At 42.1% G+C, this 22,529-nt stretch overlaps 1 protein-coding gene across 1 annotated transcript in view; it reads left to right on the top strand.

Annotated features, from left to right (window-relative positions):
* Positions 1 to 1,438: 1,438 nt before the first annotated feature.
* COL1A2 (collagen type I alpha 2 chain) overlaps positions 1,439 to 22,529 on the top strand; it is a 39,862-nt gene continuing 18,771 nt past the window's right edge. The window contains exons 1-25 of the mRNA XM_065829869.2: positions 1,439 to 1,649; positions 3,882 to 3,892; positions 4,505 to 4,522; positions 5,188 to 5,223; positions 6,885 to 6,968; positions 8,337 to 8,393; positions 10,295 to 10,339; positions 10,440 to 10,493; positions 10,822 to 10,875; positions 11,261 to 11,314; positions 11,820 to 11,873; positions 12,153 to 12,206; positions 13,863 to 13,907; positions 14,157 to 14,210; positions 14,320 to 14,364; positions 16,261 to 16,314; positions 17,784 to 17,882; positions 17,968 to 18,012; positions 18,128 to 18,226; positions 18,768 to 18,821; positions 18,923 to 19,030; positions 20,369 to 20,422; positions 20,528 to 20,626; positions 21,492 to 21,545; positions 21,933 to 22,031. Of these exons, the coding sequence (XP_065685941.1) occupies positions 1,580 to 1,649; positions 3,882 to 3,892; positions 4,505 to 4,522; positions 5,188 to 5,223; positions 6,885 to 6,968; positions 8,337 to 8,393; positions 10,295 to 10,339; positions 10,440 to 10,493; positions 10,822 to 10,875; positions 11,261 to 11,314; positions 11,820 to 11,873; positions 12,153 to 12,206; positions 13,863 to 13,907; positions 14,157 to 14,210; positions 14,320 to 14,364; positions 16,261 to 16,314; positions 17,784 to 17,882; positions 17,968 to 18,012; positions 18,128 to 18,226; positions 18,768 to 18,821; positions 18,923 to 19,030; positions 20,369 to 20,422; positions 20,528 to 20,626; positions 21,492 to 21,545; positions 21,933 to 22,031 (1,500 nt within the window). The 5' untranslated portion in view covers positions 1,439 to 1,579. The remainder of the gene's footprint in view (positions 1,650 to 3,881; positions 3,893 to 4,504; positions 4,523 to 5,187; positions 5,224 to 6,884; positions 6,969 to 8,336; positions 8,394 to 10,294; positions 10,340 to 10,439; positions 10,494 to 10,821; positions 10,876 to 11,260; positions 11,315 to 11,819; positions 11,874 to 12,152; positions 12,207 to 13,862; positions 13,908 to 14,156; positions 14,211 to 14,319; positions 14,365 to 16,260; positions 16,315 to 17,783; positions 17,883 to 17,967; positions 18,013 to 18,127; positions 18,227 to 18,767; positions 18,822 to 18,922; positions 19,031 to 20,368; positions 20,423 to 20,527; positions 20,627 to 21,491; positions 21,546 to 21,932; positions 22,032 to 22,529) is intronic.

The following is a 22,529-nucleotide window of genomic DNA, read 5'->3' as shown; positions in this document are numbered from 1 at the left end:
CTCATTGGCCTCCGCCGTTACCTCTGCCCAGGACTCCCTCCAGCGAGCACAGGGGGCCCGGGAGGGGGCCGGCTGCCTGCCTCGGAGGAGCGCCTGGGCGGGGAGGGGGGCTGGCCGCGGCCACCGCTTGGCTTGGTCGGCGGGACCACGTCAGCTCCTCTCAGAGGCTGGCGGGGCCGAGATGGGCGACCCTAAGTGACTGCAGCCCCCTGACCCCAGTCCCCGGGGCAGAGTCGTCTGGGGAGAGAAGACGGGTGTCCGCTGTCCCCCGTGAGGGGCGGCTTGTCCCTGCCAGCCCTCAGAGGCAGCTCCTGTCACCCCCCCTTGGCCTTTCTGAGCGCCGTGGGGAGTTCGGCAGTCGCCCGCTCCCCCCCTCCCCGATCCTTCCTCCCGAGGGAAGGGAGAAACCGGCTGCCGGACAGACGTGGCAAGCAACCCCCGCCTGCCTTCCCCCCAGCGGGGTGCGCGGGTGGCCGGCGGGAAGGGGAGATGCCGGGAGCGCCCTCCCTCCTTCCTGCACCGCGAGCTGCCGCGGGGCTCCGTGCCCGTTACACGGGTCGGTTTAACGGGCCGGGAGGCGGGGAGTGCTCGGGACGGCCGGCTGCCGGGGCACCCTGGGCTCCCCGTTCACACACGCACGCTGCCCGAGCGGCCGCGAAGCCGGGAGGAGAAACTCGCGGCTCTCTGCCCGCGCCCTGGCCTGAGAGACTTCCTTCGGGAGAGTGACCCGCCGGGATGCGAACGGGCTCTGCCGCAGTCGGCTGCGAGCGGGCTGATGGGGCTGTCGCTGCCCCCTGCTCTCCGCGGGGACCCGAGCATTCAGGCCGGCTGTCCGCGGGGAAATGCGAGGGGCAAGGGTGAACGAGTGAAGGGCCCGGGCGCCTCGGGACCCCTGGTGAGGGGCAGCGTTGCCTTTTGCCCTCGGTTGCGGTGGGACGGCGGGGCGGGCAAAGGATCCTTTCTCCTCGTGGCTACCCCGGCCGCTTCCCCGCCGGCATCCAAGTGGGGCGGGAGGCTCCGCAGGCCCTGGACAGCTCCTGCTTTGAAAGCCCTCGGAGCGCCCTCCCGTCCGCTGCCAGCCGGCCGCCCGGCTAGGCTCCCGGCCGCGCAGCCCAGAAAAGCAGGGCGAGGGGCGGGGAACGTCTGAAAAGAAAAATCAGACGACGAGTCAGATTTTCCTTCCGAAAGCCTCAAAGTGTCCACGTCCTCAAAGCATGGAACCAATTTAACGTCGCCGCCTCCCTCGCTCCCCCCCCCCCCGGCCGACCCCTGGGCCGCCGCTGCCAAGGCTGCCGCTGCGGGCCGGAGACACGGGCACGTGACGGCCTGGGAGCGGCGCGGGCCCCTCGGCCGCCGCTCGCCCATTGGCTGCGCCGCCGCCGGTGACTCGCAGCCCCGGGACCCTCCTGCTGTATAAATAAGGCGGACCGGGGCTTGATTAATTTAGCATCCCGGGCAGCAGGTTTCTGCTAAGGTTGGAGTTACTCCGCAAGACTGTATGCCTGCGTCCCATAGGTAATAGCTAACCACCGACCAGGGACTCTGCACCACAAGGAGTCTGCATGTCTTGCAACTAGACATGCTCAGCTTTGTGGATACACGGATTTTGTTGCTGCTTGCAGTAACTTCATACCTAGCGACAGGCCAACGTAAGTGCTTTCAGCTTGTTTGTGGCATGGGTGGTGTCGGGGTTGCTGTCCTACTCTGCGCTCTATCCAGATGGAGAGAGAAGAGGGAGCTACAGCTTCCCGAGCTATAGAGACCATCTCATAAAACTGCCACCTCCATCCCAAATCAGAATTTAGCTTATTTTCTTTCCTCAGAAATAGAAAAGGATGGCGAAAGGCCAAAGAAATCCTCCCCCTTCTAAAAGCAACAACAAAAAGTTTAAAAAGACGGGCTCGTATCCAAAGGAAAATGCAAAGCCCTAATTCAAGCGCAGATGCTTAAAGGCTCGGATGAGAGCGTTTACGGCGAGCGGAAGAATCCAGGCTGCACTTTGTGAGACTTCAGGCGCGCTTACGCGAAGCGGGGGAGCCGGCAGGAGTGGGAAAGCGGCGGCTCCCCCGTTCCGTCCCTGGGCGGGGCGGGTCGGTCGCTGCGGGACCCCCTGCCCCGCGGCGCTGCGCACGGCGGCGCCCCCTGGCGGCGGAGCGAAGCAACTGCCGCACTCCGTGCTGCTGGACGCCCTGCGAGCCAGCCCCGCAGGGGACGGTGCTCGCTGCTCCCCGAGTGTCTCCCCGCGCACTGAACCCGCACTCCCTAGGGTATCTGGAAAGGCCGATATGAGGGAGGAAGAGAGGGGCAGGGAAAGCGTATCCCTTAGCGAAAAGGGAATGGGGCTCCTCGAGAGTGCAGCGCGGCTCCCCGCCGCTCACTGGAAAGAGGATTCAGCCTCCTCCGTCGCTGCGGGAAAAGTGCCGCTCCCCGCACACTGCGGTGGGAGAGAAACGCGCACCCGGACTTGGCTGGGGGAGAAGCTGCTGGGTAGCACCCTGTGAAGCCCTCCCCTTATCCCCGCGCCGCTGTTCTTCTGCAGGACTGGCTTGGAACTGGGGTTTGGCCGCGCTCCTAGGCATGGCAGCGGGGGGAGCAGCCGTACCCTGCCCTGCCCGCTCCGGGCGCTCGAAGCCTCCGGGAAGGTGCCCCCCGCGCCCCACCCGCCGGCAGCAGCCTGGCGTGACCACAGGGGAGCCGCGGCGGTGGGCGGCACGGTGGCCGTGGCCCGGAGGAATACCGCGGCGGGGCCGTTCTGTCGGAGCGGCCGAGCTGAGGCCTGTGCCGGGGCACCGCGGGCATCTCCCACCCGATGCCGGGCGGCGGTAGCAACGCCTGGGCAAAGGCTGACGGGACGGAGCGATTCCCGCGGGCATCTCGCCGTACCGACCGCCCCCTCCTCCCGAAATGAGACAGCGGAGTCGCCGGGGTCACCATCACCTGGGGGCAGTAGTGTTTTTAATTTTAGGAAGAGTTAGTCTAGTCAACCGGTGCTCTGCCGTGGCATTTCCGTGCTTTATGGTGTTTAGAGCTTCACTATTTTTACTTCTTTTTTGCTGGACTGTGTGATTCATCTGAATTCAGTACGATCATACATTGTCAAAGTGACACGTTGTGGAAAAACACCCAACAACCTGTTAATTAGTAATAATGTAAAATTGCTGGCATTAAGGTGTGATGCGAGACGTTCTTAGCATGGCGAGTTTCAGCCAATTCAGATTTTTAATTTCTTGAAATTCAGAAAACAGATTTTTAAAAATCATCTCCAGCTAATTAACAAGAGTGTACCTTGTAGTAAATAACATACAGAGAGAAAGTTATTTGCTGTTTGGTGTTTCATGGCTTCATACTGTTCTCTGTTATGCTCTATAACATTTTGCATGACATCGTGGAAATGAGTATGTTCAAGTAGAACCATTCCCCATAAAAAGTGAGATGGGGCCATTTATATTGAAATTTAAGATTATTTCTACAATTTATTATCTTCACATTGGTTAGCCTGTCTGGGTTTATTTTTCTGTTGCATGCACACATATATGAAAATATATATGTGCATTTTTTTTCCCATGGAGACATGTTTAAGCATATTTATAGCAGGCTTATAGAAGATATGTGCCTTTTTACTGTATCAACCATATTACTTGTTTTAATTTCATTAACAAGTCTGTTTTGAATTTGAAATACATTGCAATCTCACCTGTGAGTCTTTACAGTTTAAGATAATCACCTTAAAAGTAAGAAATATATTAAGGAAATGTTTCTTGTATTGAGAAAATTAACAAAACTGTGTTTTGATTCAAAAGCATTGAAATATAAAACTTGTAATATAGCTGAATCCACACTCTAATTATCTTCTCTTTTTTTTTTTTCTTTCTTTTTTCCAGATGTGAATGAGGTCAGTATAATTTTATTTTACCTAATACGTAACACAATTTCAATTAAGACGCTAGACTTCTTTCTCATGGCAGTGTTATTTACTAACATCAGTTCCCAAGATGGTAATGGAAAAATACAGATTAAGTCCTGAAGGCACTGCCTGGAAATGTACCCACCCCAATTTCTCAAGTGGGACGGCCTTTTTAAGAGACTGCCTTCATAGGTGTAAAGACCATGAGGAGAAAGTAACAGAGCAGTGGTGTCTGGACATTATACCTGAGAGTTCTGATTGGAGATCACTGCACTTTAAAGACAGTCTTCCAGTCTAAATTTCATTGCACAGAAGGATCATGGAAGAACTCAGGTGTGACTTTTTTATACCAGTTTTGTAGGCTGTAATAGGTATAAAATTGTCAGTCTTCAACAGAATGTTCTAATGTAGTTACATGTATCTTTGCTATATAATACACTCCTAGCCTTCATAGTAATTTAAAACCATAGGGCATACTTAATTATACTGTACTGAGAAAAATTATAGTTATGTAAGAAGATGAGTCTAAGTTTGTACATTAGTTTAAAAAATTGGGAGAAATTGTATATTTTTAAAAATTCTCTTATTTATTTTTTCCAGGCATCTGCAGGGCGAAAGGTAAGCATTTTTATTTTTCTTGTGTAGAAATGGAAATTATATCAGATATTCTTAGATTAATATTTTGTTGAATATTGAATGAAAGGAAAGCCGACTACAGTCATTATTTCCAGCATTCCCTGAGAATAGCAGTAGCACTGGGATAAGTAGGAAGTAAAAGGGAGGGAGCAATGGGTGCAACATCTTAACACCAGGATAAACTCAAATATTGGATTTAAGGTACTTTACAGAAGAGCAGAACTAAGCCTACCAAGAACTAGGCGCATCAAAGTAGCATTCTTGTTCAACCAGAGTTCTTTTGGAAAGACTTACATGAATTGAACAGTACAGCAATACCCCTACAGGTCTAAAAGGCTAAGTCGTTTCTGTTTTACTTCTAAAACTTACTACAGTTAAATTAGAGCCAGTTATTTATTAGACACTAAAACCAACTTTGCAAGTACTTATGTGCACTGTGCAATGACGCTTTTAATAGTAATGACAGTGACTACCCTATTTCCAGTAGCTTATTGAGGAAAAAGAATATGCTATCTGGAAAATAGACCTGCATGTACAGTTGTCTTTCCTTTTTTCATGTACACTGATTATCTTTAATGTATCTATTTTCCTGTATCATCCTGGAAAATTTCCATGGTAACTCATTACGTTCTATTTTCTTCCATCAGGGCCCTAGAGGAGACAAAGGACCACAGGGAGAAAGGGTAAGGAATTAGATTGGCATTCGTTTGTGGTCTTTGAAAACAGTTGTTGGAAAACCAGTAGGAAAAAACTGAGTTTAGACATTGATGAGAGATTATATGAATGTTCCTGTAGAAGCTTGCATGTATGATTTCATTAAAAATAAACCAAGTTATCTGGGTACCAAATTATGCCCTGGAAATACCACACCAACCTAGTTATGGTCATTGTGGCTGAGCAGATGTGATTGAGTTCAGACGGCAGCCTAGCACTCCAAGTGATGGCTTTTAAAGCTTTTTTCCAACTGCCCATAGTAGAAATAGTGCATGAAAATGCAGAAGGGAAAGTTGACACATATATATGCAGTCTTTGAACAATATGGTATATGGATAAGCTTTCTACATCAAGCCTGAATAGACGAAGCTAGTTTTGAGGATTGTTCATTGTCTATGCCTCCGAAGATGGCTTGAAAAAGCTCTCTTCTTGGCAGCTAGGCATTTATCATCTACTTTCTATTAGTCAAAGTGGATATTGTACTGTTAAAGGCTACTGTAAAAATAACCATAAATAAGGAGTGTTCAGTAATTTAGTTATAATGTTCATTCATATTGCTGACATCTGCTTTTCTGGTTTGCTCTGCCTGGTTGCTGCTTTTTGTAAAGTGTTATTCTGAAATTCACATCCTTATTGGGGAGGCATGTAGTAATCGTGTCGTTTTTATCTTCTGAAAATGAAAATGCCATAGTACTGACAGATAGCTCTTGAAGGTTTCTTGGATCATAATATGCTAACAAACATAGTGGAAACTATTAGGAAGAGTATATCTTTATGGTCAACTGGATATTTGCTTTAGGCTACCACTAAATAGATTTGTTTAATGAAATTAGATACATGCTTTATGCTGAAGGCAGCAAGCCTAATCCTGCTCCTTTAGAAATACATAAAGACTTTTATTATGGATTTCATACAGCACTGAATTGAATCCAAAATACAGTCCAAATGAAATACCTCACCTCAATTGCCACGGTGGCAAAACTTGACCAGTTTTGTGCATTGAGAATGAAAGAATAGAAGAGCAAATGTTGCTGGACTGAACATGTGTAATTTCAAACTGTTGTAAAAAGTTATGGTAGTGGTAGCAGAGTGATTGTATCAATTATCTGTAGGAAAGCACTGTTTTATTGTCATCGAATTTTCAGTTAGGCCAGCAAACAGTCAAGACTGCTTAAAAACTGGCCTTTGAGTTACTCTGGATCTATTTCAGTTTGTACCAGTAGGACTGACCTCTGCTAATCCTCAGCTGGTCGAATTTGAGACTCTCACCAACAGAACCTGACTGGCTGTGTGGGTCCGCATGGGTCACCTGAGGTTCATGGGTACAAAATTTGGTCATTTAAAACGAATCTTCCCAATTTTGAGGTTACACTTTGGGTAGCATAGATCCAATATTGCCCCCATAAATCTTCTCAAATATGAAACTACGTTAAATATCTGATACAGGGTGTGGGCAAGGCAATGTAAGTTCAGACTATGCTTATTTCCTAAAGTTAGCCATGTATTGAAACTGCTTAAAGAGCACTACTGTAATGTGTGCTGCAAGTGCCTGGTTGTTAATTAATTTATCATTTCAGAGATTTCTTTAGCCACCGGTAATACTCGATTTATAATCCTTTTTTGACTCTAGGGTCCACCAGGTCCACCAGGCAGAGATGGTGAAGATGGTCTACCAGGTCCTCCAGGCCCTCCTGGTCCTCCAGGTCTTGGCGGAGTAAGGCATCCAAACTTTCTATTTCTGAAACCAATAATCTGTGCTTTGTGGCTAAGACTAAATGCATATCTGCTGGAAAACACTGGTATTGCACTGAAGAGTAGAGGAAATATTCTCTTCTAATCAGAAAGAAATTAATGATCCCAGTTCGAATGAAACTCTCCTTGGGATGTATATTTTTCGTGGCAAATTTGAATTCTGTATTCAACTTATGCACAGGAGAAAATCAGCCCTGTTAATTAGCATTAAATTTATACAGCCATAATGTGTATGGATTAGGAATCAACTCAATGAAACCCGTGCTGTTAAGGAGGTGGGGAAAAGAAACGGTACGTTATGGTTGGGTTCAGGAGAAAGCAACTGCATTGGAATAAGCTGAAGAAGACTACCCTTAAGCTAAAAGTCCATACTTAAAAGTCCTTCAGAATTTTAGAATATCTTCCTTTAGAAATTTTCATTCTTATCTGTATTCATGCTGCAGAACATACATGGGCAGTGCCGCATGCACACTTTCTGCAGAAGTGTCCATCATGTATTCTCTGCAGAATACTGGCTTTAACTCTTTCCTTGACATTAGCTTCCACAGTGTGGAGCATGAAGACATAGACAACATCATATTGATCAAGTTTCGTAAATCCTCCTGCATTGAAGAATACTCTTTTGCATTCAATATAAATAGCAATAGTTTCTTTTCCTATTAGCAAACCCCAAACTGCTTTAATTAATTTCCATTATTTTAATATGCTAATAAAATCAAGCAAAAAAGGGATTTTCAACTGCATTGTATAGAACTTTTTTCCATTTTAGTGAAGAGGGAAAGTGTACTCTACAAAACTAGATGTATATTTGTGTACCAAACTTATATTGATAAAAGATCAAAAATCCAGGACAGTGTTTCTGAGGCCGCATGCTCCACAGATATTTTTGAAGCTGCAGGGCCCACCTCATCTAATACCAGGGCTGGTACACTTAAACAATGTGGTGAAAAAATATGCATAGCTTCCTGCATTGGAAAATAGGCAGAACAATTTGAGGGTTTCCAGAATGTTTTCAATTTTAAATGAGTACTGGGTTTCCATTCTTAATTTTCGGTTCACATTATTGCAATGCCTCTCTGTCACTACTACTAGATATTTGAGGCCATTGTGTGAAAGGATCTTCCTAGTAAAATCAAGTCTTTCTGAAAAGAAAGGAATAGAATTGTCTTTATAAAAGGTCCATATTTACTACATTTTACATATGCTGCTTCAACATACCATATAGCAAGTATAGCAAGTCAGATGTGAGTTAGATGTAGAATGCTAATCATAAATACTTTTAAAAGTAAAATTTTTGGTATTTTAATTTCAAACTTTGTATCTCCTACAGAACTTCGCTGCTCAGTATGATCCATCTAAAGCAGCTGATTTTGGCCCAGGACCTATGGTAGGTACATGATTTAGCACTTGATAACTTGCATAGATAATGTGTTTAGCATTTTCCTTTGAGTCTAATACAGCTGTATTAATGCAAAGCATAGTTTTAAAATTAGCATTTTGATCTTTCGTTGAGTTAGACTGTAATCTGATCCTATGATGTAAGGCAATGTGAAATGTTTGAAATACAGTCTTAGGACTTGAAATATGGTCTTAGGACTGTATATTTAACTTCAATATAGCACTCCTGGGTCTTGTGCTTTAATTCTGGCTGTTGACCACACTTTTATGAATCAGTGAATCTCAGATGTGTCAGATAACACACATACTTTGATATAATATTACTTTACCCGTATTGAGACAGAAAATTGTGTTTTAGGAATGAGATTGATTGCAAAGCTGCTCTCTAAAGCAGACAGAGGTCTAGAAAGTAACTTGGTATCACAGCTCCACTTGATGACCATTTTTCTCCCATGGCTGTATAACCCTTTCGATTTCCTTGGATTGCACAGCTTTGATAGGAAACTGGCCACCACCTTTGGTTCTCAACAACTGAATGTTAGTACTTGCTACTACAAGACTATTCTGAGGAGGAATCTTTATCGCTTACTGCATACTGTGTCCAAATGGAATTTAATGAGTCTATTGCCTCTCCACATGAATTTCTATCCCTTCCTGATGTTAGCAGATATTTTCAGTGTACATAGATAACAGAATATGCAGTTAAATTCAGCACACACACTGACATTATATACCATGCATCTGATGGGGGAGCAGCAAGGATGAAGGTTGCCCAGGATTATTCTAGGTGAAATGCTTGTTTCTGTTCCTGAAAGTAATGTAATGTTAAATAATTTTTTGAAAATAGTTTTGCATCCATTTGGTCACTAAATATAGGAAACTAGGAGTGTCTTTAATCAAGTTCTGCCCTTAGTGTCTGACAATAAATCAGAAAATGTAGATAAAAAGTATTCCTTACAAGAAAACTAGGTAAGCCATTGAAAAGTAAATCATTTTTATCTTGTAATGGGAAAATATAAAAGAGTTCCCATGAATATTTAAAACCAACTAAAACCATAATGTTTTATTTTGAAACATCTCATAAAAAATGTTTGGAAAATAGAAGCCTAAATTAAATTCCAGTTCAAAGTTGTTTGCTTGCTTAGTAAAGCTTAAGAAAACTGTTAAGGAAGTGCAGCAATCTATGGAAATTTCGCTTTCTTTTTTTACCCTTTTTTCAAGATACATGTAACTTCTAAATTCAGTCAAGGAGAGTATGTTAGCAGCTTATTTGGGAGGTGAAATTAAGATAATTCAATCAAAACCAGAAAACAATGAAACATTTGTATATCGTTGTTTGATATCTTTCCAAAATTGTGTGTGAACCTCTCAGTTTGTGGCAATACTGCCATTTATATATCTTTATTTTTCTTTTTACCTCTCCACCAATTTAATGCTCTTTTCCTCCAACATCTCTTCCTGAAAATCATGATAAAATTTACAGGCCCAAAAATACAAGCTTTCTTAATGTGTTTTTATGACACTCATCTTTAAACTCGGGAAGTTCATGCACAGTAAGGGAGAGGGTACATAGAAGAATGAACCAGTGGACTTGCTAACAAGCTAGAATAGATTAAGAAGCTTCATCACAAGGTTCCCAGCTGTAATGGTATGTTCGTAATCATCTCACTGGGTTCTGTGCTAGTTCATTGTCATTAGAAGACCTGTTTGCACTTAGACTGTCTGTGCAAATTCAGACAGATCTCTTAACTTCCTCTAACTTGCTGTGGACATTGCATACTGAAAACTGTAATGCTTATCGATATTTTAGGAATACCAGGAATTGGTGTTATAGATGAGTTTGGATAATGGTGATTTTTTTTTTAAGATTTTGCAATTTTTCTCCTCTAGGGCTTAATGGGACCTAGAGGCCCACCTGGAGCATCTGGACCCCCTGTAAGTACAGTCTCATCTCTCCTACTGACTAATATTAACATACCTATAAAATCACAAAATAGCCTGTTCAAACACTAACAAAATCTCTCTCCTCTTCTAGGGTCCTCCTGGTTTTCAAGGTGTTCCTGGTGAGCCTGGTGAACCTGGTCAAACAGTAAGTACAGGTTTCACATACAGACACTGTTAGCATTAGAAATGGGGCACCAAAGTAGGCTTCTGATTCTTAGGCCTGTTTCTCCTGTCCATGCGCATGTCCTTGGATGTTTGAATTGCATATTCCTACTTGATCCTGTTACAGAAACAGAGTTGAACACTCAGATTCAGACTCCTTCAGACTGGAATCATGAAGTACAAAGTGAATTAGGATGGAAGGACCTTGCTTCAGTTCAGGGTCCAGCTATGCCCCAACTCAAGTCAGAAACCAGTGAAAAGGAGTTTCTGAAGAATGATGCTTTGTATAATTCTGAATTTATTTCTAACAGGGTCCCCAGGGTCCTCGTGGTCCCCCTGGTCCTCCAGGAAAGGCTGGTGAAGATGTAAGTTGTTATTAAATGTTCTTTATCTCTTGGGGCTTTGACTCAACTCTAACATTAGGTTGTGGTTAAGCTAAGCATTCTATTGGCCATAGCTTTTATGTTGTACTATAACTGGATAGAGTAAATAAACTCCTAAAACATCTATTTTATAGTACAAGAGATGCTGTATGTTGGAAACATATAGAAAAACTGATAACCTCAAAACATCTCCAATTACATTATTTAGCTTTCTGAATACAGGAAGAGGGAAACTTGAAAGCTAACAAGCTCTCTGCATTTATTGAAAAAGAGAAACTTTGCCAATGTCTTCTTTTTTTAATGGTTTACATAATTGTTGTATAAAATGAGTTTTCCTTCTCAGTGCATTTTTACTGCGTTTTTTTAGGGTCACCCTGGCAAACCTGGAAGACCTGGTGAGAGAGGTGTTGCTGGCCCTCAGGTATGTAGCAGTCTACTGCATACATTACAAAGCATTTCTCTTATCAATAAAATCTAATGATATATCTGAATTAACAGTCTAGTAATATTCCCTATATGCATTAATCCAATTTCAGTTCTTACCTTCAGGGTTATCATATAGTTACTGTTTTGTTTTGTGTTTTTCCCCCCTCAGTAAAGCTAGTGTAATCAGTAACAGAAGTGACATAGTGAGGAGTTACACAGGAGCAGGTGAGCAGGCACCTTGGCATAGAAAGCTAAAACAGCTGTGCTGTCACATGTTAATGCATGAAACTTCTGAGATTCAGAACTGGAAAATCAGGGTGATTACTGTCAGTCCTGGAACAAGTCTGGTCCTGGGAGGTTAGGGAATGGACTGAATTCTTCACTTCAATGATCATGGCCCAAATCTACTCGTTAATTTTCTTGAAAGGCATGCTTTTTATTTATTTTTAACTGCAGTATATAATATGAAAAACAATCATTCATGTGCTGTGTCTTTTTAGGGTGCTCGTGGTTTCCCTGGAACTCCTGGTCTGCCCGGCTTTAAGGGAATTAGGGTGAGTCTATTCCTACTTTTTCCCTGAATAGTTAAGACTGACAACACTTTAGCGTACTGAAAACCCCTGGAAATCCCCTAAAAGTTAAGAATATGTATTCTAAGTGCATGAACCTCTTTGAAGTTTTTAGTATCTCCTGATATGAAAGAGTGATTAAAAAAATATATATTAGGAAATCATTTTGCATGGGAGGAAGGATATACGTTACAAGACTAAGAGTTTGTCTATAGCTATTAGTAGCAAAATATATACTTAATGTTATTTTTCTACTCAATATAGGGACACAATGGTCTGGATGGTCAAAAGGGACAACCCGGTACTCCTGGCACTAAGGTAAAGATGAAATCTAAAAATTTAGGATGCGTTTGTAGATCTTTCTAGTGAAAGATATATGAAGTCCTCTCAAATTAGTCTTCCATGTTATCATTAAACATTTCTCAGCTGTAATAATCTAAAAGTCAGTGGATCCATACAGGCCAAATATATGCACCTTAACATGATAAATTATTCCTGGAGCCTTATTCTTGAGCCCTCAGTCAGGTTAGTACTTTCAGTAAATAAGAACTGCAGAATTTGGCTCCTTATGGTTGGTTATCCCGAAGCACTTAAACTGATTTTTTATATCTCTGCTTTTCTATGGATTGTACTTTAGGTTTTTGTGGGTATTTTTTGTAAAACACACTAAAACGAAAAGATGACATTTTTCTATACATTTCTGCTGTATGAGACATGCTCTAGTGTAAAGCTTTCTGCTCAAACTTTGAGTAGATGCGGTGCTCTTCTGAGTTAAGGCCATTTGATCTTCACAGTGTTTTTCCTTTTACCTTACTCAGATTAGTGCACCTTGGGAACATTATCCTTAAAACAATATTTTTAAACATGGTCTAGAAACGTGTTTAGCAAACTCTCCCTCTCTTAGTTTCTTTTTCTCCCATTCCACCTTAGTGTCTAACAGCAGTGTTCTTAAAAAAACACCACTGCAGCATTGAGTTCTAGGAAGCTTTAACTCTGCAGACTTATTCACAGGAGATGTGCATTCAAGAGCTTTTAACATAACAGTGAAAAACTTAAATACTAATTCTCCCTATTGCTTGTTTCTAAGAGCTTGGCACTACTTGCTTAGAGTTACTAACTGTAACATAGCATTCTCCAACAACAGCAAGTTGTTAATCTCCAGAAGAAGTTTGGTAATGGGACAGCAAACACTTGGTCTGTCAAGTCTTTGGATATTAAAAGCAGACAAAGCAATTAAGTAGAGTTATTAGTAAGAGTGGAAAACACAAGCATAATAAATCAAGGTCAGCCATAACAATGCTAAAGGTAGTGATGAATGCAAAAAGTTGTGATATTTGCAGCATTTAAGACTATGTGCATCAGGTCTATTCAGGATACCAGTGCTCTAGAACAAATCTTGTCACTATAGACCAGCCTAGACCAACTGCAGGCTTGTTGAGAACACTTAAACACTAAAGGGGGAGGAGTCATGTTTTGATGGCTGTCACTCACATCTCGGCTTTGTTCGTCTGAAGTTAAAAATATCTGAGGCAGATCCTTATTTCCAGCCATTTGACAGGAACTTCGACACCTTAACCTAAAGCAAAAGAAAGTATCATTCTGCTTCTGGTCTAGCTAAAAAAACAGGGGCTGATAGATCTGAATGGGTAGCTGACTATCTAGGCCCTATCTCTTACGTGTGAGCTACAGACTAAATATCAGAATCAAGAAAGGGGTAAAGAAAGCTGAGTTTGGCAAATGAAGTGACTTGCTCTGGCCCTTCTCTTCTAAGAGGATTCCAATTGTCCATGTTCCAGTGTATGCAGGGACAGTCAGCCTCTGCACCCTCAGGACCTGATGTTATTGTACACTGTGGTTTAAGTGGTACAGAAGACAAGGACAGTAGGATTCAGCACTTGAATATCCTCTAGATGGTGTTGTGCTGTCTAACACATCCTTAAAGTAATTCAAGCCTGCAAACTTTCTTTTTCATAGGGAGAACCTGGTGCCCCAGGTGAAAATGGTACCCCAGGACAACCTGTAAGTATTTCCTGATCCTGTGGAAAATAATAATCTGATAGATATGGTTCAGCCAGCTTTCTGGTCAATTTTTGTCATCACTTACACTCCAGCTTGCTAGATACCCTAAGGTAACAGTATGTGAATATTTAGAATGGAACTGTCTGGCTGCAACACACCTTACATAGAGACTTAGCAGAAGAAAACCAAAATCTATACATCTTTGTTCAGTGAATAGGTATAAATGAGTTATTTTGATTTTTCTTTCAGGGTGCTCGTGGTCTCCCTGGTGAGAGAGGAAGAGTAGGTGCCCCTGGACCAGCTGTAAGTGGCTTTCATCTATTTGTTTGTGATCATGACCAGCCACTTACTGTGGCTTTCCCTGATCTTTGAATCTCTTTTCAAACTTGTGTATCATGTTCTCTCCTCACAGGGTGCTCGTGGAAGTGATGGCAGCGCTGGCCCCACTGGACCTGCTGTAAGTTCCAGTCTTGATCCTTGACAATAATGTTTCAGTAGGCCTTGTGTCCCTCTTTCTGTTTATAGAGGATTTCTTGGGTTTCTGAGAAGTCATTTGTGTGGACATTTTTAACACAGTTCTTTGTTGCTTGTCAGGCCATCACAAAAAACATAATAAAACATAAGCCCTTTGCAGACAATATCCCGAGAGCCTGAGGATTTGTATTAAACACATCTGTATTTCATTTCAGTTCTCCCACATTGGATACTTGAAAAATATATGTGACTGGGCATTTGAATTGTAGGCAAATAGAGACCTTGTAGCCAAGGTCTGATGTTGTACTTCACAGTAGAACCAAAGCATTTTAGCCACCTTGAAGGCAAATGAGTTATCACAGAAAAAATATTCTGGAGGTGCTGGCTTCAGAGGTGCTACTCTGAATGCGCAGCAGCAGGGAGTTGCACTGGGTCCCAGCATCTACACCAGGCTAAAGTTATTTTACACATAGTTAGGTTATGATGCTATAAACACTCTGTATAGTATTTATTAACACTCTTTTTTTTTTTTTTAACTAAACAAGAAATGTTATATTCTCCTTGCCACTGGGAATTTAAAACACAAAAGAGTCACTGTCATGGCAGTTCAGAAAGCTTCTATTTTCATACATATGTTACAGGGCATTTAGTCTTTCTACTTTTTTTTGCCTTTTTTTTTTTCCTTCTTATGCAAAACCAGTGAGAATTCCAGGTACTCAGTTTATAACAACCACAATAGGTTATAGAATGTCAGAAGCCAATTCCTCTTTGCTACACCACCTGACCCATTTTATTCCCTTGAGTCTGTCAGGCAGTTTTATAACTGAAAGATGTTAGCTCACCAAAAATGAAAAAAAATGTAGATATCAATCCCCAATAGCTATGAATTAGTTGAATATTTCATTAATAACTGAAGAAAAACTCTGTATTTCTACTTGTATACATTAAAGAATAACAAAGGCTGCGAATGGATCAGCATATCTCCTTTTGTGGTGTCTGGGTACTGTATGCTAGGATGCTTGTCCCATCGCAATTATGAATCTCACAGCAGTAGCTTGACACAGAAGAATCAGTGGAAGTCCTCTTCAAGCTGACACGCCATTGGCTTTGCCATAAGAAAACAGTCTAGTGAAAGAGCACTGGGGCTGCATGTGTTCCCTGCCTCAAGAAGTACACTCTGGGTATGAATCAAGAGTTTTAATACATTCACATGTTACAATCAACTCCTGACCTCAGCTGCTGTTAAGCCTAATTCAATTTCTAGTACCTTCTTACCGACTTCAGTCTAAATTGTGTCAAGCACTGGCTTGTAAAGTGGTGCAGAGGTCTTACCAGCCCTTTTCCCACATGTGAAGAAGGACAAATGCTGTCATCAACACAATGCTCTTGTGTGTCACCAGTAGTCCAGAAAGACTGCTGATGTGAAAGCGTACAGAGGTACCCTGCACACTAAAGGTGTTGGAAACAGCCACCTGATGCTTGCCTTTGCAGAGTGCAGCGCTTCCCTTCATTCCTTGTGAGACTGTAGAGCAAGACATCTTGCCTTGCAGATAGATGCCTGCCTCTACTCATCCTCTATTTAGTTTTTCTCAGGTGTTTGGCCTCAGGGCAAGGTTTTACCAGTCATTGCTTAATTCACACTTTGTTAGCTGCACTGCAAATGGTTTTCAGCATTGACCTTGCTCTTAATCATTTGTAGTGAACCAAATCTGTCAGTTTGAAGATGCAAAAAGCAACAACTGATAGTCTGAGGTGGTAATGGGCAGAAGTGTCTAAGTAAATGCATATTTTAAAAATCTGTTTATTTCAGCAAGCGAGATACTTCTGTCATTGTCATCATTGAATACTTTTACACAACTGCTTCCTTTTCATTTCCTAGGGCCCTATTGGTGCTGCTGGTCCTCCAGGCTTCCCCGGTGCTCCTGGTGCTAAGGTATGAATATCTGCTTCTAGTGGTACATTTCATAGTGAACATGAAATATAGTAACTAATATTGCTAGGCAGCAAAAAAACACCTTATCTGAAATGGGAGTGCTTTCTTATCAGGATCAGGTTGAGGGCGAATCCCTGTAGTATTTATTTAAATCATGTACGGATACTAATTTAAAATACAGAAGTTATTTCCCACCTGAAGGTTAATGCTAGGCAGGTTCAGGAAGACATATAACCTCTTTCTATTTTTTTATTACTTCTTACATGATGCATTTGTATACACCTCACAAAGGTAACATGGATCATTATAAATAGAGTAGCAGTTTACATTGCTTTACAGAAGTAGTGGAGGGCCAGGAAGCTGCAATTGAGTATTGGACTCCTTCCACTGTAAGTTTTTGCAATTACAATGGGGGCAATACCATTTTGCTCTTGCAGACTGCAACTTGGATAATTCTGTTTATGACTGATCTTAGCTTTTTTTTACCTGGGTAAGACTCTCATTGTTTTGAATTTTACTTTGGATTTTGGACCAGAGTGTCCCCAGGTAGTGCATTTAAAAAATTCACTCACTGTTTACCAAGAAGCTCAAAGCTGCATACACTGACATGTAGTGTGATATAGTTTTTCATCCTCAACACCAGTGCATGAACTCCAGGTCACAACAAACAAAATTCTTATCTTGATCAACTTTAGAAGAAATTAGAGTATTGTTTGCTAGACCTCTTACTATTAACTGCAGAGAACACAAGGAAATAATGAGATCCCACTCTGGTTATTTTTATCAAAAGGCAAGACTTTAGGAAACCAAGAGGTCTTCTCTGATGCAGGTGTGAGTGTGGTTATAGCATGTAATTTCAAGAGAAGACTGGCTGGGCGTCCAGGGTGAACTCTGACTAGTCCACAGAATTGCTGAAGAGAAGTTGTCATATTCATTTTTCGGTAGTAAACTTACAAGCTTCAGAGAGTAAAACCAAGAACCTTTTTCCTGTCACTTACTGCAATGTGAACACTATCCTTCACCACTCTGATCAGGCATCACTTTGCATTTTGCATCAGTGCAAATGGCATCTTAAGGTGCAAGATAATGTTCAGTTAGGTCTCATACACCATGCATCATTTCAGGCCAATGCTGGAGACACATGGCTGCACATAAGACTGTGATTGTGATCCTGATTTTCTAGGTTAAGGTTCTGTGTAATCCTCAGTGATAATTTAGCTTCTTAGATATGCTGAGCATCTGTTGTTCCCATGCTAGCCATCAGCTTTGATGGGGCCTAGCTAGGCTTCCTAGCTAGCTTCAGTGCATTTAAAATTCAAAAAAAGCTCTCAGCTCCTTGATTTCTTGGCCTCTGAAGTGGGAATACATATACCAAATTGTATTCTTAATGTTGAGCTGATATAGGATTGCTCCACTATTGCCCTGACACTGTGTATGCTGATAGAAGGCCCTATCCTTCTCTCAAACAGGGTGAAATTGGACCTGCTGGTCATGTTGGTCCTGCTGGTCCTGCTGGTCCAAGAGGAGAGATTGGGCTTCCCGGTTCTAGTGGTCCCGTTGGCCCTCCAGTGAGTAACTCGCCAGACTTTATCTATTGTTGGACAGGTGCACAAGAGACTCTGACCTAACCAGTATTGTTATGTTTCTTAACAGGGCAACCCTGGTGCTAATGGTCTTCCAGGGGCTAAAGGTGCAGCTGTAAGTACAACCTTACTCACACTTGTCTGCTCTGAAGAAAAAAAGAAAAATATCAGTTAATGCAACAGAAAAGATAATGGACTTATAATACCTTTTTTTTTCTTCTGCTGGACAGGGTCTTCCTGGTGTTGCTGGTGCTCCTGGTCTGCCCGGTCCCCGTGGTATTCCTGGTCCTCCTGGTCCCGCTGGTCCTAGTGGTGCTAGAGGACTTGTTGTAAGTGACCTTTTATATTGTATGTCTTCGTTTGAAAATTGGACACAGTGTCCACAGTTGTAAAAGTTTTCCTCTGCATATATTTTTGGCTTTAATGCAGACATTATGTCTTGCTCCACTATAATTAAACATTGTAGTTCATTTCTGTGTCTCGCTGCCTGCTTCAGATGCTGAGACTGAAGAGGTTCACTTTGCACCCTTTGGGTGCAAGGACTGTTAAGCTCTGTCCATGTTGATACTACCAAGAGAGATGTGGCAGCAGTCTCACAATCAGGCCCTCAGTGGGTATCCTCAGTAGAGGAATCAGGCCTGGATATTTCATTGTTCAATAATTGCCGTTTCTAAGTATCTCTAAGATGTTTATTTTCATGCCTGTTAAGCCAAAAATACAGTTATATTAATTGACTACTTATCAAAATAGAAGCAGGCATGGCAGTGGACGATTAAAGAGCATTTTGATTCATGTAAAAGTTCTTCAGGTAAAAGAGAGATTTTTTGAATGATGCTTAATTCTATGTTCTCTTTTTGTTTTGGACTCTAGGGTGAACCAGGCCCTGCTGGTGCCAAGGGAGAAAGTGGTAACAAGGGTGAACCTGTAAGTATGACAATATGTTAAGGTTGTTTTGATGAATAAAGCCTGATAGTACCTGCAACACAGCATCTGATTTCTTCTTTTTGTCTGTTTGCTTGAAATAGGGTGCTGCTGGACCCCCTGGCCCTCCTGGTCCTAGTGGTGAGGAAGGCAAGAGAGGCGGCAATGGTGAACCTGGCTCTGCTGGTCCCCCGGGCCCTGCTGGTCTAAGAGTAGGTTTTCTTTACATATTCCAGAAGTAGAAGCAAAAAAGAAAGAGGAGATAAAGCTGGACTCAGAAATGCAAATTAAGCAATTATGAATAATTACATTTACATTAATGCTGCTAAGCAAAGATCATTTGCCATTCTGAGCCTTTTTATTAGTTGGGAGCAAATCTATTTTTGCTTTGTATTTATGCTGTGTACTATCTTATCCCTGAAGTAATTAGAGGTTGCTTTGATTTATCCATTTTGCAATATTTAGTGCATTCTCTGATTACTCTTAAAGCTTTGTGATGAGATTTAACTCCTTAAATCAGATAATTGGTTCACATGTAGCATGAAACAGAAGGTTTCACTTAATTGTCTTCAAGAGTGCCTAGAACCCTTTTCACTGGGTGAGGAAATATCTCAGTGAATTTCAGGAGACGTGGCTTCATGCAGGAGCAGGACTTCACTGGAAAGTAATAGGAAAAAAGACTGTTTCAACCAGGTGTGTGTGCACATACGCAGGCACATCGCAAGAAGAGCCAGAGGCCACGGATGCATTTGCAAAGAGCAAGTTTTATTTTAGTTACCTCTCTACTGGGGGATCTCCGAAGCCACACCTAAGCTCCCAGGCAGAGGTGACACAAACGGGGACGCAGGCGCTGGTCAGTTCAGCCCTGCTGGAAGATCACTGGGCCTGTTGAGCTCGCCTGTATTTCAAGGCTTCAGGCAGGCGCAGCCTCCTGCTCTTTCTGACAACAAAGCAGAAATCTCAGACACAGTGATAAGGTGCCCAGAGTTTCTCCCAGGCCTGTGTTATCTAACACAGAGCTTCTACTCATCAAGCACACAAGGTCAGTAAGACAATTAGTGTGATGTGTGTGCTTTTTCTACAGACAGGTGCAAGTCACTTGAGCGTATTTACATTTAACTAACCTCCTCGCCAAATCTTCCGCTATATCCCCATACAAGGTGTTTTCTGTAGAGATGAAGTTTCAGTATTGCGCTTTGGGTAGGATACACAGAGTCATAAAGAAGCCTGTAACTCCACACAGAAGAAAGGTTGAAACAATGTGGACCAGGCTGTGGGACCCTGGCTGCTGGCTGGAGGCACCTTTAGATTACAATGAACAGTGAAAATGCTCTGATACAAGCAGATCAGAATTTAAAGAAATCTAAAGGAAGTGAGAGAGATTTCTTTCACTAGTATACATTTACACTGAGGTACGTGTGCTCAGAGCTGCACTTACCTCAAATTCAGCAGACCTGCTTGGAAGGCTGAAATTTAGCAATCACTAATGCACCTTACAGGAAAAGATCTTTGTCTTTCCCTTTCTTGATTTGTGTTGTGCTCACTTGCAGGGTGTGCCTGGATCTCGTGGTCTCCCTGGAGCTGATGGCAGAGCTGGTGTAATGGTAAGATTCTTGTCTGGGTCACTACTTCTAAACCATCTTCTTTTATATACAGATGTGTGATACTTTTTGCTACCTCTGCCTAATTTTATTTATTTATTTTGGTAGGGACCTGCTGGTAGCCGTGGTGCTACTGGTCCTGCTGGTGCTAAGGGTCCTAGTGGTGATGCTGGCCGTCCTGGTGAGCCTGGTCTTATGGGTCCAAGAGTAAGTTTAAGCTCTGTGGTGTAAGAAGTTTGAACTATGCAAAAAGAAAATGACTTAAAATTTAGGGACAGAATTATTCAGAAATCCAACTGCAAAAATTCAGCCTCTGCTACCCGTAATTAGGGCACTTCCACCATTCTATCGAAAAAACATTATTGAGGAAATTATTAAGAAGCATCAAAATGTTTATTGAAATTAGCTTATTTTGCATGTGGTAGCATTTGATTGCTTTGTCGTGAAGCAGTGCACCCTTGTACTGCATTCAGCACTGACTTCTGAGTAGGGATTCCACTTGTGATTATTTACAAAATGTGATCATTAAGATCACAGATGAAGTGTGTGCATCCTCTATATCTAACTAAAATAAAAGCAAACCATGCTAAAATCATGTGAGATGGCTGATCTCAATTATTTGAATTTTATTTTGCAAAAGAGCCATCCACTTTTCACAGCGCTGGCTGCAGCCAGATTATGTCTATGTAATTGTATTTTATCTTAGTTGATCTACTCTTTCTCTTCTCTTCCCATCCCACCCCATCCCATGAAGTGGAAGAGTGAACTCTTAGGCATCTGCAAATATTTAAGCACATTTTCTGCTATATAGAGCCTAAATTAATTTATCTGAGTGACACAGGTACTTACCTATAATGATCTTCAGCTGACATGGGAGCACACACCACCAAATTAAACTTAAGTGTGTTTTATATTTAAGCTTGATAGGAGATACAGTCCTGTTTCCACAGTGTATATTGATACATTAGCATCTGTCTGTGTATGCATACATGTAGGAGAAAAAAAAAAAAAAAAGGTTAAATTTTGGGTGAGTTGATTTCCTTCTAAAAACGTGAAACCCTTTCTTCCTCAGGGTCTCCCAGGTCAACCTGGAAGCCCAGGCCCTGCTGGCAAGGAAGGTCCTGTTGTAAGTACCTTGCTTTTCATTCTGTTTCCCCATTGCATATGAAACATAGACATAGACTGAGATTCTAAAAAGCAGAGATCTCAGCACTAAGCTCTAACACAACCCTGTGTAAAACCAGCAATATTTTACGACCATATTACTCGAAAAGTAAGTGAGAAACTTCCCATTCATTTCTATGGATCTCAAATCTAGCCTGTGTGCTGGAAGGGGAAGAAGAAATTCGCAGTTCTGCAAAAAGGAGAAAAATTGAGGAATGCATAAGCATGCGATGTATAAGCAGTGATTAAAAGTTAAAGGGCATTTGCTTCTTGTCAGTACACATTTTTCCTAAAACTGAAGTCTAATTAAATTACTCCAACCATTTAATAATGTGCTTCCTTTTTCTAGGGTTTCCCTGGAGCGGATGGTAGGGTTGGGCCAATCGGTCCAGCTGGAAATAGAGGCGAGCCTGGCAACATTGGATTCCCTGGACCAAAAGGTCCCACTGTAAGTACAGTACAGAAACTTTATTTACTATGAAGGTATTTCCAGACTAATCTGTAGGTCCCCAACTCTAACAATTGAACATATCTTGTGTCATCCTGTACAGCTTATTGGATGGCATCCACTTATATTCGAGAGTTCTGTTTTAAATTATTTTCCAGTTCTCTAAAATATGATTAAAAAAAATGGAAAACAATGTAATTATTTTAGAAATATTTAGACATTGGAGTGATTAGAATAATATATGTCTATATTATAATTTCTTCATGTCCATTTTATCATTTCTGTATGTACTCTTCAGTAAAAGCTCTGTACAGGCTGCCTACCAGGCCTAAGTTTCAGTTCCAGAGTCTTGTTATTTATGGAGCACAATCCAAAGCTCACTCGCTTTAGAAGAAAAGCTGCCAATTATTTCAGGGGGGCTCTCGACCTGCCACGCAGAGGCCACAGATAGCAAAAATCATCTACTGGATTTGTGGTGGTGTTGTACATACAGACTGA

The sequence above is a fragment of the Patagioenas fasciata genome, chromosome 2 (assembly GCF_037038585.1).
Source record: "Patagioenas fasciata isolate bPatFas1 chromosome 2, bPatFas1.hap1, whole genome shotgun sequence".
NCBI classification, from domain to species: domain Eukaryota; kingdom Metazoa; phylum Chordata; class Aves; order Columbiformes; family Columbidae; genus Patagioenas; species Patagioenas fasciata.
This window is presented reverse-complemented; position numbering and strand designations above follow the sequence as displayed.